Source organism: Armigeres subalbatus, chromosome 1 (genome assembly GCF_024139115.2).
Source record: "Armigeres subalbatus isolate Guangzhou_Male chromosome 1, GZ_Asu_2, whole genome shotgun sequence".
Taxonomy (NCBI): Eukaryota; Metazoa; Arthropoda; class Insecta; order Diptera; family Culicidae; genus Armigeres; species Armigeres subalbatus.
Window position 1 is genome coordinate 140,590,199 of NC_085139.1, and position 16,283 is coordinate 140,606,481.

Consider the following 16,283-nt stretch of genomic DNA (forward strand, 5'->3'; position numbering starts at 1 on the left):
CCTTTTGTGTTTCTTTTGAGATAAAACTTATTTATAACAAGCCCCCGAAGATTTGTTTCCAAGACACATCCGGCTGGTGTCCGTAGGGCAACTCGTACGGCATTTTTTAGATGTCACGGGATGCTGCTTTGCGCAACGGAACGTAAGCGGTTAATGCTAATGTCAAAGTGGGCTTTGATCGTTATGCCTTTGTTCGGGAGACTAACTGAAGACCCTTACTCCTCTGATCATATTTCTGTCGAATATGTTGAGAAATAGTATCGACTATAGAATACGTGCTTTCCTCGCCCCAGTAGGTAGCTACTCGGAGGGGGCTATACGAAGTACCGTTTCGCAGGAATCTGCACAAGAAGAATCTTAAGTCTGTGTTACGATGAGGCCGTTTCGATTATCCGCACCTACAGATTTGCACGCCTTATATTATCGGAAGCATTTTCGCCGTCAGTAAATACGAAATAGAGGGACTCATGAAATGCATTGGTATTACAAACGCTTTGAACATTTGCGCAACTTTCCTTTGTCGACCAGAGTTCAACAACGCTTGTTTCTCCTGTCTGTATCAGTGTTTTACTTTTTTTCTAAATCCGAATATCATTGAAGATCCTCATTTGATTGCTCAGATTCTTGCCCGCTGTATCGCGGCCATTGCTCCTCAATCTCCCCGAATATCACATACCGGGGATTACCTCTGAACGTTTTCTGAACGTCTAAAAACACCTTTCACTAACATCATTTTTGTTTCTACTTTCAGCGCCACGTTCGAACTGCAGAGCTTATGATGGTCGATCGCATGCTAAACTCGGATGTGAAGGATGAGATACTCGAAATGCAGCTGAAGATCAACGAATATAGGAACCCGAACTTCAATGAGCTTCACATGAGCATGGAGTCTCAACAGGCACACCCGATGCAGCTGCACGCACACGTACTACCTCAACCAGCAATACCCGTCACGGTTGAAGAATACAAAGTGAAAAAGGAAGACATGCAAGCCATGGATTCTCCATATGCGCCACATTACCATACGGAAGCATCAAGCTCTTTCAGTTTGCAGACGAGTTCCTCGAACGCTAGTTTATCAGTCATCAAAACGGAAATTAAGTCAGAGGGGAACCCAACCGACGAATTGGTCGCCTATAGGCACCACAGCAATACTCACTTTTCTGCACAACAACATACTGCGCATTTAGCAACGATGTCCAAAGGCAATGCAGTGCGACAGTCAACCGAGTTGCTCAAGAAAGAGGTTGACAGCTTTGATGATATTGAGAGTGAAATCACTCCCAGCTTCATCATGAAAAAATGTGATAATGTGCATCCTGCTGCAGTAGCTCAGCAAGTTGCACCGGCTCCACCTGCCCCGCCTTCTCTGAGCTACTTCAATCATGTGGGAGAGGGTCATAGCATAAACCACAATCAATCTACTGTGGTCGATGTTACGCGTTCCACCGAATCCTACGATGAGTGGCTGTGTATTCAGAAAGAACTTAATTTGCCCAGTGAAAGGCAGGATCATACTATTAAGAACATAAAGAGTCCAGAGGAGGAAATCATAGAAAAGCAATTGGATGATCTGTTTAACCCTTCTAGCGAGGGGAAAGACAGTGATGTTACTCGAAGTCAAGTGGATTCGCCTCTAGCCGATTTCTTCAACGCTCATCAGCATGATTCCGGGGTTGGTGGAAGCGCTGGTGGATCAAGTGTGCCTTCGGATAAGTCTGTTGAGAATCGGTTAGAAGCTTTGTTCGGTAGTACACCCTTACACAACAGGAGTTCGGAAGACAATTCACCAGAAGCGGTTGACGAGAAGCAAAATGATTTGATCGGTTCGAGATTGGAATCGTTATTTCAGGGTGGAGAGGGGGCTTTAGATAATTCAAGCTTTCTGCATAAAACCAATAATTTTGAAATGATTCAAACACAGTTAACTCAAAAAAGACATTGGAACACAACTGAGTGTGAATGGGATGAGAGTGGTAGTGCTAGTAAAAGACGATGTCTGCCCGGGAACTCAAATAGAACACATGACGATGATCACCGATGGCTACTCGAATGCACTCATGAACAGAATCAATCTCATTCCAATCATTCTATCGGAGCAATCCGGGGTCACTCACAGGTTCAACAGGATGTCAATGCGCTCAGCACAGGTAACAATCATATCCTTAACGATAATGGTAACGGACATATTCCTAGCACTAATACTAGTACTAGCGGTAGCACTACTAACTCGAAACGTACTTCCTGGAATGGCGACATTCTACTTGCTTCGGCAACCGGTGATCTTGATATGCTCGATACTAATCTCAGCCTTAGTCTGAATAATCTCAACAGCATGTGTAGCTCGGTGGGAATTATGACAAGCGATGCTCCTTCTTCGCATCATGGGTCTATTAAGGCATCTAAAAATTGCTTCCATTCGCCGGTCCTCGGCACGGAAAACTGTGATGATACTAATCTAATTGGTCTTGGCACAGGTGGTGGTCTTAACAATTCTAGTCATCCTCATAGTCACAGCGTTAAGCTAAACTATCTCGATCGTGATCTTTTAGGGCTGGACGGATCCAACGACATCTCTAAGCAACCTCACCAGCAGTCGGTGACGCACTCTGTGGCGAACGACCTCCAGCATCAACTGAACCACATAACCTTCGACGCCAGTGGCGGTCAGCTCAATTTCGACGAAGACATTAACCGGCAGGTTCAAAATGCAATTGATTCGATTCTGAATCTGCAAAGCAACGACTCTGAGGCAGCTCTGCATTTTTCGCTTGACCAATCATTCTTAGCTGACAGCCCGCAAACCATGCAGCGACCTCCATCATCGAACAAACGGAAATACCATCATATCAACAGAATGGACGATATTAGCGATTGCCTTGGTTCAGTTATGGACGAAAGTAGCGACAACGCCGTTACTCACAACCTTCATCAACAGCAGCCGCATCTTCAAAATCATTTCAACCACGTACTATACCAAACACACAATCATCAACAACCACAACACCACAACGCCCACAGTCAGCATCATCAAGCACAAACGCAAGGTCCGTCCGCAGTCGAAGGAGGAGCAGGCTCATCTACTACTGGCGATGGACGAGTGAGTGCCGCAGACCTACCGGTAAAGACGATCATCAAATCTTGACAACTTTCGGCGATGGGCGGAAATGCTGGGGGGAAGAACATGCTTGCCGTCACGAATCCCTCGGTTGCGCCGGCATCGGCAGCAACAGCGGCGGTTTAGGGGGGGCACTCCCCTGTAGTAGGTCTCTTTACTGTGTTCGTTCATATGGTGGCAAGGTTAAGTTTGAGCAATAATAATCAGCATGATTTTGATTTTATCCAATCGTTTAATTTATCTTTCTACGGTTGTGAGATATTTACAACGTTTGAAATCAGTTAGTTTTGTCAAAGTTTTGCTACTTGACACGTACTGAGTGGGAACTCAACATATAGCTGAATACGCATAAAGCTAAACTCGAAAGGCTGAAAAAAGTCAGAATCTAACATGAAACTGGAATAGAGAAGGCTGAAAAATCATAAAAAATTTACACCTTCAATTGTTCCGTATTAAAACCATACTCCAGAGGTACCGTGACAATCTCATATTTCGGACCTTTCGGACGCGTTCAAACTTCGGAAACCCAAATTTGTATGGACATTTTTTCGAAATATTTCACGGGAAATTTTTCAACATTGTCATCCAAAGGACTACATGTTCGAATGATATTTCAACAAGTTTTCACTATAGTTGGCCATGTTATTTTTAAATGATTGTTTATTTAAATGGTACAAAACAAAAAAAGCAGTAAAATTCTAGATTCGCCTCCGGTTTCATTTTAAATAGCTGTCCGCAGTTTAAATTTTAACTGCCCGAAATATGAATCAGGGAGTGAAAAGTGTTCGAAGTTAGATCATACAGGTACTGTGTCCTTAACGTTTTGGATTTAATTGTGTTCACAGAAAAGCAAATCAATAGTTTGTGTGTAAGACGAAATAGCAGATGATTCATTTTTTCTCGTCACGCTTTTGATATTTCATTCTGTTTTATATGCATGTAAAATATTATAAATTATTCACCCAGCGATAGAGGCGCATAACTCCGTTCATGTCATTTTGTGTCAATGGCATTAACGGAACAAACTCCAGTTCATCACTAAATGCTTGTCTTCAAACATACGGAAAATATAATTCAGCTTTTCGATACTTTTCAGCCTTCTGATATTTTCAGTCTTCGATAGTTTTCAGTATTCAGACATTTCAGCCTTACAATAAAAGTATTTGTGTGAAAAGCAAAAGCTGCCAAGATGAAATTTTCAGGGCAGAAGTATTAACCTTCATTTTTTTAAATTGTGAAACTAGATCTCAAGCAAGGAATATATTCTTGTATTTATGACTCACAACTGTTACGGCAGTCGGTCGTAAATCGCAGTAGACTGTAGTGGCAAAGGATTGTGTTTTCCTAATTCAAATGTAAGGTAAGGTGGGACAAGATGGGGCACGGGGTAAGATGGGTTAGTGCTGTTTTTGAGCAGTTTATACATTTAAACGCAGAGATTATGCCTTTTTAACAAGAAAAAATTGGTTCTACCACAGACAAACAGACATAACACTCGTCAAATTTCCACCGTTCACTGATTTACTGACCAATTCAAATAATCATTAGTTGGCCAATCGATCACTCGTGGCGCGCGCATCGTTTTTGCTTGAGTTTGACGTTTGCTCACTACCGCCATCTGGTTCGCGATTTGCCCAACTAACTGAAATCAACAGATGTCGTTAGTGTTCGAACGACGATGTATTTGATGAGTAAATGTTCAATGTGTTATGTCTGTTTGTCTGTGGTTCTACTTTATTGTCACTCGATTGGAGGATAAAATTTCATTTTGGTAGAGTACGGCAAGGTTAAATATTATTCAGCTATGTTTTTATGCGGAACATACTTCTGCATACACGGCCGTGTAATAAAAATCCCATACAAAATTTTTGCAAAGTTGCTCCATTTTCCATGATTCGTCGAGAAATCATAAAACTTTTTTAAAGCGAATTTTCAAATTTCGAACTGTGCTTATTTGTACCCACCCACGCAATCCAAAAGCAGTTTCGCCCTTTGTGTTGGTGCCGAATTCAAAGGTGATCAATTTCGCCTGCTGTTTTCCCCATCTTACCCTGATATTTTTCGATTGACAGGAAAACAGACTTTCACCTTAATGACTCAAAATGAACAGTTCAGTTACTGATAAGTGGGATTTTCGTTATTTCATATCCTTGGCTTACAGATTATGAGCTATTTTTATGGATCCATGTTGGAAAGTTAAATTAAAATGTTTTTGTTTTGAGACATTGAGGGTTCGCCTTAGGCGACCCATCTTGCCCATTCTACCATATTTCTCGTGCTTAATATCATAAGGGCGTGATCACATTGATCGGTTTATCTTCGTCGATAGGTATTCAGTTATTATCAATCTAACGAATTCCTACCGTTTCCCACAGACAATGTTGGCGTCTATTGTTTGGCATGAAAAACAATGTTAGCATCTTGCATCAGAAGCAACAATCACGGCTGTGAATTTTTGTTAGGCCGGAGCAAATACTTATAATATTTTTTTATCCCATCAAATAATACACCGCAGTGCTATTCACTCATAAGAATCAAGTAAACAGGGTGCAGAAAGCGTGAAGGGCACGCCGCGTGCAATTTTGAAATCAAAATCAAGCACTAATTGGTTCGCCTATTGTCGGCGAAGCACCAAATTCGAATTCGAATGTCGGGCCTTCCGAACCGAACCTTCTTCCGAAGTTTTATCTGTCCAAATAATTGCTGCGTTTTTAGAGCATCTTTGGGCGAATCAAGCGCACTACTTCCGAAGATGGGTAAGTTGCCTGTATCTGGAAAAAATCCAACTTCGGTATAAAAAGCGTACTAACTTTGTTCCGGATAGACAATACATAGCTCGCTGCGCTCCACGGACTCTTGCACCTTCCGGGTCGGAAGCGTACACCAGCTTTACAGGGTTGGCACTGGAGATTCCAGGGGGAGGGGGAGAGCGAAGAAGATAATAAAATTCGATCCCGCCTTATTTACGGAACATGAAATCGATACTAAGTGGAAGTGTTTGGTATTGATTCGCTAAAGCTACTCGACTACTAATTTATGCCGCAGGTACTTAAAAACTAAATTTGAAGGTGAGATTTTCAAAGAGCGCACCGAATCCACAAAAAGTAAGGAATCGTCCTTACTTTTTGTGTTTAATTTTTTATTCAAGAAATGTTGAAAGTTTAAGAACCACAAAATCAGAATCATGGATAAATGTCTATAATTTCGCCCTCTGATTAACAAACTAACCAATTTGATTTGCTATGAGCCATAAGTTGTGTTTTTTAAATTCTATTCAGCCTACATATTTGTTGCGCTCAATGTTTAATCGGTATAATCGAACCATGGGTTAACACCACCATATGCGCCAAATTGATCAACATGTTGACAACACTAATATGAAACAATCTGCCACAACCAAATCGAAAAGCAGGGAATGAAATAAGCTCAACCAGACACAGACAACAAAGTTACTGATTATTTACCAAGGTAAAATTGATTTTCAAATAAAAAAAAACATTCACAGTTTTAAATAAAATACAATTGCTGCAAACCAAGTGACAAATCGATAGAAACAAAAAACTACACTAGAACGGATATCGTAAGTTGTTAACCAGAGAAAAAAACGATAGCAGGAAGGGATGCTCGGTGCATCCTACCTTTTCGTTAAGATTAAAAAGACTCGTTAGTTGCATTGTACATAGAAGCTTATACTTCTAACCAGTATCAGAACAAAAGAACTCATTAGCATGTATATTTTGAACACTTCGGTCTTCACTGGAGGAACTTAACTACACGATAAATCGTAGACGATAACTGATAACTGAATTGATGGAAGCAAGTTTCAAAGTAGATTACAGGATAATTTATTGAAGATACAATTCGTAAGCCAAAATTGGATTGCAAGTAACTTGTAAAAATGGAGGGTAGTGTTTAAGAATACGTAATTGTAACACGGTGTATGAATAAACGAAATCTTTTAAATCTGAAAAGGAGAAAAGATTTTAAAACTACAAAGACACAATTGACGAAAATGTACGCAATTTGAAAACGAATGTCTGTTAATAATTCAATAAAGTGGAGTGAAAATAGTAGTAAGAAAAAATACAAATTGTAAAAATATTTCCTCCAGTCGCACGAGAAACTGAAAGAAACAAACCAAGAACTTTAAGTTTATGAAGACTTTTGCTTTACTATTTTTAGGTGAAATTAACATTTATCACGTGGACAAAGTAATACGGTTGTAAATACTGTATCTGAATTAATTTTCTATTACATATAAGTAGGTAATCTGCCTTTACATTATTTTAAAACAAGTTCTTAATTTAATATTTATGTTGAAATAAAACCGATGAAACCGTAGCAGCTGAACCACACACTGTATTAGTTGAGTAGCGTTGACACGACTTATTTTCCGTCACAAAATAAGGTCCCGGTCAAGCTAGCCGGAGTACTCCAAGAGTAATGTGCTGTACCGAACAGAGTAGACGAGATTAGAATAGAATAATATGGCGGCAACTAGTAAAATTGATTGGTCCGTAAGCGTTCTGTTTGCTTGGCATAACAAGTTGGTTGTATTAAAAATAGCTCCCTGTTTGGTTTCTTATTATTTTGTGTGATGTAAGACGAACTGAACGATCGATGCGCTTTGACTGCGATGCAGTGAAATCACTACAAAGCATCTGATCTTGTACATAGCAATAATGTTAAAAGAAAATTGAAAATAATTATATAATAATAAAACAGATTTTTATTCAAATTCGTCTGGTGGTGCCTGTTATCCGAAAATCCTCTACTATTTATGAATCTTATGTAAGCTCTATAATATGTTTTCGACTAGTGGAATTCGAAATGAGGACGAAATCGTGGTTCCGAATTTCCTCGAGAAATTCTTCTAAATTTCGTCGAAAAAATATTTTTCATTTCCTTCGGAAATTTTTCAGATATTGCCCATTTAATTTTATCAAACTTTCTAGTTTATTCTTCAGAATTTTTTTTGTTGTTTCCAAAGTTGCTGGTGAAATTCTTTTGAATTTCCTCAAAAAATTCTCCAGAATTTCCTCGGAAATATCTGTCGAATTTTTGCGGGAAATTCTTCCAATTTTCTTCAGAAAAATTTCTCAAATTTCTTCGGAAAATCGCACCATTTTTGTTTAGAAAGCACACAGATGGATCAAATTCAGGCTCGTGATTCTAACAGGTCACGACCTGACTACGACGGTGACGAAAATGAACGGTACAACAGCTAAGCTACTTGCGGAGTAGTTGGCATGTGGACACAAATTTGAAGTAGGGGAAGTGTGTATAAAATGCGCCAGTTGGGTAAAATGCGCCACCATCTTTTCTTGGTTTATAACCCAAATTTTGTCTCAAAATTGTTTGCAGCTGAAGCCAAAAAACATTTGTGTTGTTCGGACATTGGCATTGATAAGGTCCGTACCGTTTTAGATTCAAGACAAGAGTGTCGGTTTATTTCATATTCAGTTTACAGCTAGTCTCGTTACAAATGTATCCAAATACTAATACATAATAGTTCCTGAGTGGAGGAGGTGCTAAGCATCGATTTAACCAATCAGCGGCGATCGGTAAATAAGTTGTAATTGCTGTAAAAAAGATGCAACATCTGCATAAGGCGCAGTTCGATGACAACAGTGGAGGTCTGTAATTTGATCCTCTGTTTGCTCGGTTCTGCTGGGTACAATGTACTCGGCAGGGTGCAATGATTTAATGATTTAATGACCTGCACTTGAGGAGTGCATGGCAAGCATATGATGCGAATGTAATTTGAGGATTGAGTTGAAGAGTGAGAATGGATTTATTGTGCAATGGTTCTACAGTGAGCAATTCACTGTTTGTTTATAGGGCTTCGCTTACACCTTCCCCCTCAGAAAAGAATGATATTACAAGGTAAGATTATTCGTTCATAAATGTAATTCTGACACTTAACGTTTTTGAGCTACAATTAATCTATTTTTATGAACTTTGAGAATTTCTTCTGTTAAAAGATGTTTTATTATAATGTTTGGGTGTTCTTCCGATAATATTTCGTATGGACCGCAATAAACGGGATCGAGTTTTCTTCTGTTTTCTTTTCTGAGCCAAACTTTGTTGTTATTTCCTATCCTAAGCGGGTTCGCTTTTTGTTGTTGAATTTGAATCCTTTTTAATTTTGATTTGTCCAAAAGTTGATTTGCTTTCTGACAGACTGTTTGTAATTTAAATTTTAACTCAGCTAGATATGATTCATAATTGTATACGGGTTCAATTGTTACGTTATTTATAAATTGACTTGGTAAATTGGTTTGTTTTCCATTAGCTCAAATGGCGTAAATAAATGCTCGGAGTGTGGAGTTGTGTTATAACTAAAGGAATAGAACATTAACCAAGAATCCCAATCGTCATGTTGTTCATTAATGAAGTGTCTAAGATACTCATTAAGACAACGATGATTGCGTTCCAGGCTTCCTATGGTTTGAGGGTGGTAAGAGGTTGAAAATTTTTGTTGAATTTTTAGCAAATGGCATATGTTATCAAAAATTTCGTTTTTATATTCGGTACCCAAATCTGATCTTATTTCAGATGGGCACCCAAATATGAGTAAACAGTTTTCTACTAAGGCTTTTGCTAGAGTTTTTGCTTGTTTGTCCGGTATAGGGGTTACTATGATAAATTTCGACAGATCGCATTGGATAGTTAAAGCGTATCTGTTCCCTTTTGATGACCTGGTGAAAGGTCCTATTGTATCAATTGAGATGACATCAAAACACTTAGCTGGTGTTGTAGTTTTCACGAAAATTTCATTGGTTTTAAGAGTATGCTTATTTTGAATGCACTTAAAACAGTTTTTTATATAACTAATAATTGTATTTTTCATATTAGGCCAATAGTATTTTGACCTTAGTCTTTTAAGTAATCTATTTGTACCAACGTGACCTCCCGTAGGCGAGTCGTGGTTTTCAGATATCAATTTTGTATCATATCATAATCCTTAACTACTTGTACCGGTACATATATTATGATTTTTAAATCTTTTAATTTTTCATTACACGCTTGCTTAAATACCGCTGGAGGTATTAACGTGAATATTTTATCGTTTCGTTTCATAGCTAGAATTTTAATATTTGATTTTTGGGCCATTTCATTTATTACCTGCAGGCAGTTTACCAAATCAATTTTACCGTTAGTATAGAATAATGCTGCGTGAGCAATTACTCTTTTCAGGTTTTTCGTAAATATTTGCAAATCGATTTTATCATGTACAATCTTAAAATAATTTTCGGGATGTTGAATGCATCCAAATTGCTTACTGATTCATAAATACTTAGGTGATCAGTCTTTGTATTATATGAATCATAGATAATTGTTGCGTTGCGTTGATTATTTAGTTTCTGTGTAGCGGATCTCGTCTGAACTGGTAATATTGACAAACATTGAAGTTGTTCTGAGTTGATACTAATACGAGAAAGAGCGTCTGGGCCCACGTTGTTTTTACCTTAACGTATTCTATTTCAAAACAGAATTCTTCTAAGTCTAATCGCATATGTGTAAGTTTGGACGATGGATTCTTCATCGAAAATAAATACACCAACGGACGGTGATCAGTTTTCACTGTGAACCGTCTGCCGTATAAATAAGGTCGAAAGTGAGTTATAGCCCAATGTATGGCAATTAACTCTTGTTCGATAGTTGATTTGTTTGTTTCGCATTTCGAGAACGCTTTACTGGCGTATGCTATTGGCATTTCTATGTTATCTTCATCTTGAGATAATACTGCTCCACAAGCTAATCTAGAAGCATCGGTGCTTAAGATGAATGGTTTAGAAAAATCGGGAAATTTAAGAATTTGAGGCGATAGGAGTTTTATTTTCATGTTTTCAAAGGCGTGTTGACAAGCGTCAGTCCACACGAACTTAACATTTTTCTTCAATAATGCATTAAGTGGACTGGCTAATTCTGCAAAATACGGTATAAACCGTCGGTAGTAATTGCAAAATGCAACGAATCTTCTAACTTCGTCTGCATTTTTAGGAATAGGAAAATTTGAAATTGCACTATACTTTCCCCTGTCATAAGACGAGTTTGAACAATCCCATTGAATTCCACCACCTAATTAAGTGGTGGAATTCAATGGGATTGTTCAAACTCGTCTTATGACAGGTGAAAACATTCCACTAAAAAGCTCAAAATAATTTTCTTATCACTATACTTTGATTTATCCGGTTGTATGCCTAGTCTGCTAATATGATGCCCTAAATAAGTGACATCAGCGCAGAAAAATTGACACTTCGAAGGATTCAATTTCAAGTTGTACTTAGCTAAATGTTCGAAAACATTTTCTAGATTCGTTAGATGATGATTTATTGAACATCCAACTACTATTATATCATCAATGTACAAAAATGCACATTGTGGAGGAAGACCGCTTAGAGCAATGGTCATCATTCTCTGAAAACTGTTCGGTGATATATTCAAACCAAACGGTAACCTTTTAAATTCAAAATGACCTGAAGATGTGGAGAAGGCAGTGAATTTCCTTGAGTCTTCTTCGAGTTCTATTTGATGGAAACCTGAAGCTAGATCCAGGGTTGAAAAATACTTTGCTCTTCCCAGATTATCCAAAATTTCGTCGATTCTTGGGAGAGGAAATTTATCGGCGATAATTTTCTTGTTTAATTGCCTGAAATCGACAACTAAACGCCATTTTTTATCTCCTGATTCCGACTTCTTCGGAACTAGAAGTATTGGGAAATTGTACGGTGATATTGAAGGTTGTATTATACCATCATTTAACATTTTGTTAATTTGAGAATTAATTTCACTTACGTGTGCCTCTGGAGTCCTGTAATTTTTTATGTAAACAGGAGCTGGGTCATTTAAATGTATTCGTTGCTTGTAAAAATTATTACATGTTAAAGTATCTGTTTTTAAGGCGAACAAGTTACTGTATTTATCGCAAAGGTTCATCAATCTGTTTTTAGCTTTTGTTTCGATATGAGATAGGTTTAATTCTTCCGCAAGTTGTTGTGTTCTATTATTGGTCGGGTTTTCCGAAAAACTGAAAATATTATAATTATCCAGAGGTACACAATGGTTTGAAAAATCTTTGTTTAATTTGACTACTTTATCAGTCGTGTTTATGAATTTTACTACTGAATTCGAAGGATTAACAATGGTGTTTGCCCCGAATATTCCTGGTTGAATTTCAATGGAAGGGAAAAGATAGTCACCTTCGTCTAAGATCAGACCTACTTGCCTAAAAGTTTCGCATCTTGGAGGTAATATAATGTCACCTCCAAGATTATCTTCAATATTTAATTCTACTAATTGACCTTTGTTTAAACACGATAAAGTCCAAGTATCATAATTGATGATACATTGGTACTGTGAGAGAAAATCTCTACCTAAAATTCCGTCGGTAGGGATTGGAAAAGTTCCCTCGACTATTTGAAACATATGATTTATTGACGAATTGTCTGGAAGTTGAAAATTGGCAATAGTTGATCCAAGAGTTTGGATTGGGTTATTGTCAATTCCCGTAATCGAACATTTTTCGGTTGTAATTATAATTTCGTTTGGTTTTAATTTTGGAAGTTTTAACAAGGAAATCTCTGCACCTGTATCGATTAATAGGGTACAAGGTGAGCCGCAAGTGTTCAAGTTTAAAGTTACAAAATTTGAAAAATTGGTTTGGATTTTGAAAATTCTTTTTATTGCCTCATTTGGTCTTGTGCCAGGTTTTGGTAAGTAACTGTGGGTTGTTGCTGCATTTGTAGTACATGTTGCAGATGAGATTGGTTGGGCATCTGAGTTGGAAGTTGGCCCCCAACTTGATAATGTTGTTGAGGGCCCAATTGGTTTTCCAATTGAGTGTGATAAACACGTCTCTGATGAATTCTACCTCTAAATTGGTTTCCTCTGCTGTTATTTCCAAAGTTGTGTCCCCCACGACCACGATTTTGACCAAATGTTCTGTTCTGAAAAGAGCTTTGGTATTGTCTTCCACGGTTGTTTCGTTGATAATTTGAAAAATGTTGGCCCCTGGAACGGTTGTTCTTGAAATTTTGATTTGAACTTTCACCACGTTTGACATGGAAAATGTGCGCATTAGGCGTCACGTTCTCCTGTACTTTTTGAATCGCATCTTTGATGTCTGCGAAATTACCAACCTTCAGTATTATCTTAGTTTCTTGACTGATGGTGTTGGTGATAAGTGTATCAACTCAATTTTAGTGGCCATTTTACCTGCCACGTCATCTGGAATTAGCTGTTCCACGTAAATGTTCTTCAATTTGCTGGTTAAGCTTTCAATCTCTGTGCAAAATGTTTCGATATTATCTTTCATTTTAGCTGACTTAAGCTTAGCTATAACGCTTTCGGCACTAACTTTTTCCTCACATCTAGTCTTAATGTTTGCTAATAAATCAGGTATCGAAACGATATTAACAGGTAAGCCAACCCTAGCTTTACCTGTCAGACGTGTTTTAATAAAACTTAGAAGCATAGGATGATGGTTCGCTTCCATTAATTCCAACAAAAAATTTACTCCATCAGTGAAAGCATTTAGATCTTCTGGCGATCCATCGTATGTCTTTAGTACGCTGGATGCCATTTTACGTCAAATTGAGCCATGATTGGGACTATAGGATTTTCCTCTGTCATTAAACTAAGTTTATTATTTATTATTGTAATTATTGACAATTTGGCTTCTCTGGAAGATTTGATAAGGAAATTTAATTTTGGTAATGGTATTTTATCTTCGAATTCTAATAAACTTCGTTCGATGTCAGAGAAAAGTTCTGTAGCATAATTTGATTTTGCAATTAACGTTTCTTTTCTATAGTTTGTATTAATTGACTTTTTAAGGTTATTCGAAAGTTTTATTAGTTGTCCTATATCCTCTTCTAATTGCAACATGAGCAAAGTAAAATTTAACTTATGGTCACTTTGTTATTAGATCAATGAGAGCTGATTGTGTAATTCTTCATAATTTATAATAATTTGCATTGTAATGTAATAGTTCACAATTTGTCGTAACCAAATAACTTAGCTTCTGCGGTTAAGTTCGTTTTAACCGGATCCTTCCTCGGTGTTGCAGTGTTTCGTTTAGTCGTCATTCCTGTGGCTTCGATGTGTACTGTGGCCTCGGGGTGCATTTAGATGTTAAAAAAAAATCTTCCGACAGGGCAGGATTTTACTCCCTGTTACGCGCACTGTTCCCCATTCTATTTTCTTGGTCATGATTGATTTTGAGCACTACTAATATCTCACGCACATTTAGCTCAACACAATAGTTCAGTGTAATCATTGAAATACGTTTGGAGTAATATTTTTAGACGATGTTGGCTAAACTTTCTGCACGACGCGGGCGGGTTTCAATTTCGTGCATTATCACACGCCACACTAAACGCAAGAAAATTGCTATTAGCAGCACAACCATACAAGCTGCTATTATGTGAGTCGGGCCGAATCCGGTCCCAGACGGTGAAGGCTGCTGCTGGCCCTGCTGCTGTTGTTGTTGTTGTATTATTATTTCTTCACTTTTAGATTTTTCGGCACCCATGGTGGTTTTACGGCACTTAGCCGGGGTCACACGTTTGTTCACCAGATGCAAAGTTTTGATGCAATCTAATTGTGTCACTTCACTACTTTAATGGATGCTATTCATCGCTAGTTCATTTTCTTCTATGATCTCTTCGATGTACTTATGAATGACATTGAATAAGAACTTGAGTGCACACACAACACTGATTAGCACTAGGAAACTTAGTCCATACTTTGCGATTTTTCTCATCGTGAACACTTAACAATTTCAACTTTATACTATTTTGACTCTTTGACTATGTCACGGTCGCCATGTGTTGTTCGGACATTGGCATTGATAAGGTCCGTACCGTTTTAGATTCAAGACAAGAGTGTCGGTTTATTTCATATTCAGTTTACAGCTAGTCTCGTTACAAATGTATCCAAATACTAATACATAATAGTTCCTGAGTGGAGGAGGTGCTAAGCATCGATTTAACCAATCAGCGGCGATCGGTAAATAAGTTGTAATTGCTGTAAAAAAAGATGCAACATCTGCATAAGGCGCAGTTCGATGACAACAGTGGAGGTCTGTAATTTGATCCTCTGTTTGCTCGGTTCTGCTGGGTACAATGTACTCGGCAGGGTGCAATGATTTAATGATTTAATGACCTGCACTTGAGGAGTGCATGGCAAGCATATGATGCGAATGTAATTTGAGGATTGAGTTGAAGAGTGAGAATGGATTTATTGTGCAATGGTTCTACAGTGAGCAATTCACTGTTTGTTTATAGGGCTTCGCTTACACATTGAATAAAAAAACTCAGTCAAAAACTCAAAAACAAAAAATAAAAAATTAAATATTATTTTGGCTCATTCCAACGCAATTTCGACGATAACGTCCAAAAACATTTTACATACCCAAACATTTTTCTCCTTACTACCATCAGTCTGAGACATTGACTACCTTAAAGGATATAGTTGACACTAATCTTGTGAAGAAGAGTTTGAATATTTTGGTGAAAAATATTGGAATATTTTGATTTTTATTTTTCGGTGGCGCATATTGCCCTGCATCGTTCATTTTGAATTGAAATTCTCAATTTTGGAATAAAATTGTTTTGTTGCAATATTGCTGGCTTTACATGGAAATTTTTAGACCATCTAATGACTGATATGTTAGATTATTGATAAACACTTTGAAAATGGATGTTTTCGGACGAAATCATTATTAAATTTAGTGATTAGCTTAGGGAGTGCATATTGACCGCATCTCCCCTATGACTTTTTTAACACGCTGTTCGGACCGCTCAAACCCGTACAGAGTGGTCCGTTTTCGTCGTAACAGCACCTCAAATCGATTTGGACTCGAATGGCTTGGAGCAGAAATTAATTTTCTTAATGGACATTGGACTTCGTTCGTATGTGTCTCGGCTAAATATTATGACGATTGAGTACTTTGATTATATAGCCATGCTGAATATGGAAACGACACATTGTAACATTCTAAATAGTAAAGTAACGATAGCTCGATGTCTGTACATGAACTGTATGTATCCATTCGAAATTCAAATTGGAGCATTTTCTGAATAAAATTCTAAGTTTGAAGAAAGTTTCTTTTTCTAGAGCAATATTGAACTATAGTTAAACTATAGCCTATAGGTTT

General features: G+C 37.7%; 1 protein-coding gene across 6 annotated transcripts in view; it reads left to right on the top strand.

Moving 5' to 3' along the window:
- The window catches only part of LOC134205181 (mucin-2), a 131,610-nt gene extending 128,269 nt beyond the window's left edge, over positions 1 to 3,341 (top strand). For 3 of the 6 annotated variants that reach the window (XM_062680194.1, XM_062680197.1, XM_062680195.1), the window contains 2 exons: positions 752 to 2,150; positions 2,553 to 3,341. In XM_062680194.1, the coding sequence (XP_062536178.1) occupies positions 752 to 2,150; positions 2,553 to 3,145 (1,992 nt within the window). In that variant the 3' untranslated portion in view covers positions 3,146 to 3,341. Of the gene's footprint in view, positions 1 to 751 lie in introns of all 6 variants that reach the window. The other 3 variants (XM_062680191.1, XM_062680193.1, XM_062680192.1) reach the window with 1 other exon arrangement.
- The last annotated feature ends 12,942 nt before the right edge of the window (positions 3,342 to 16,283 follow it).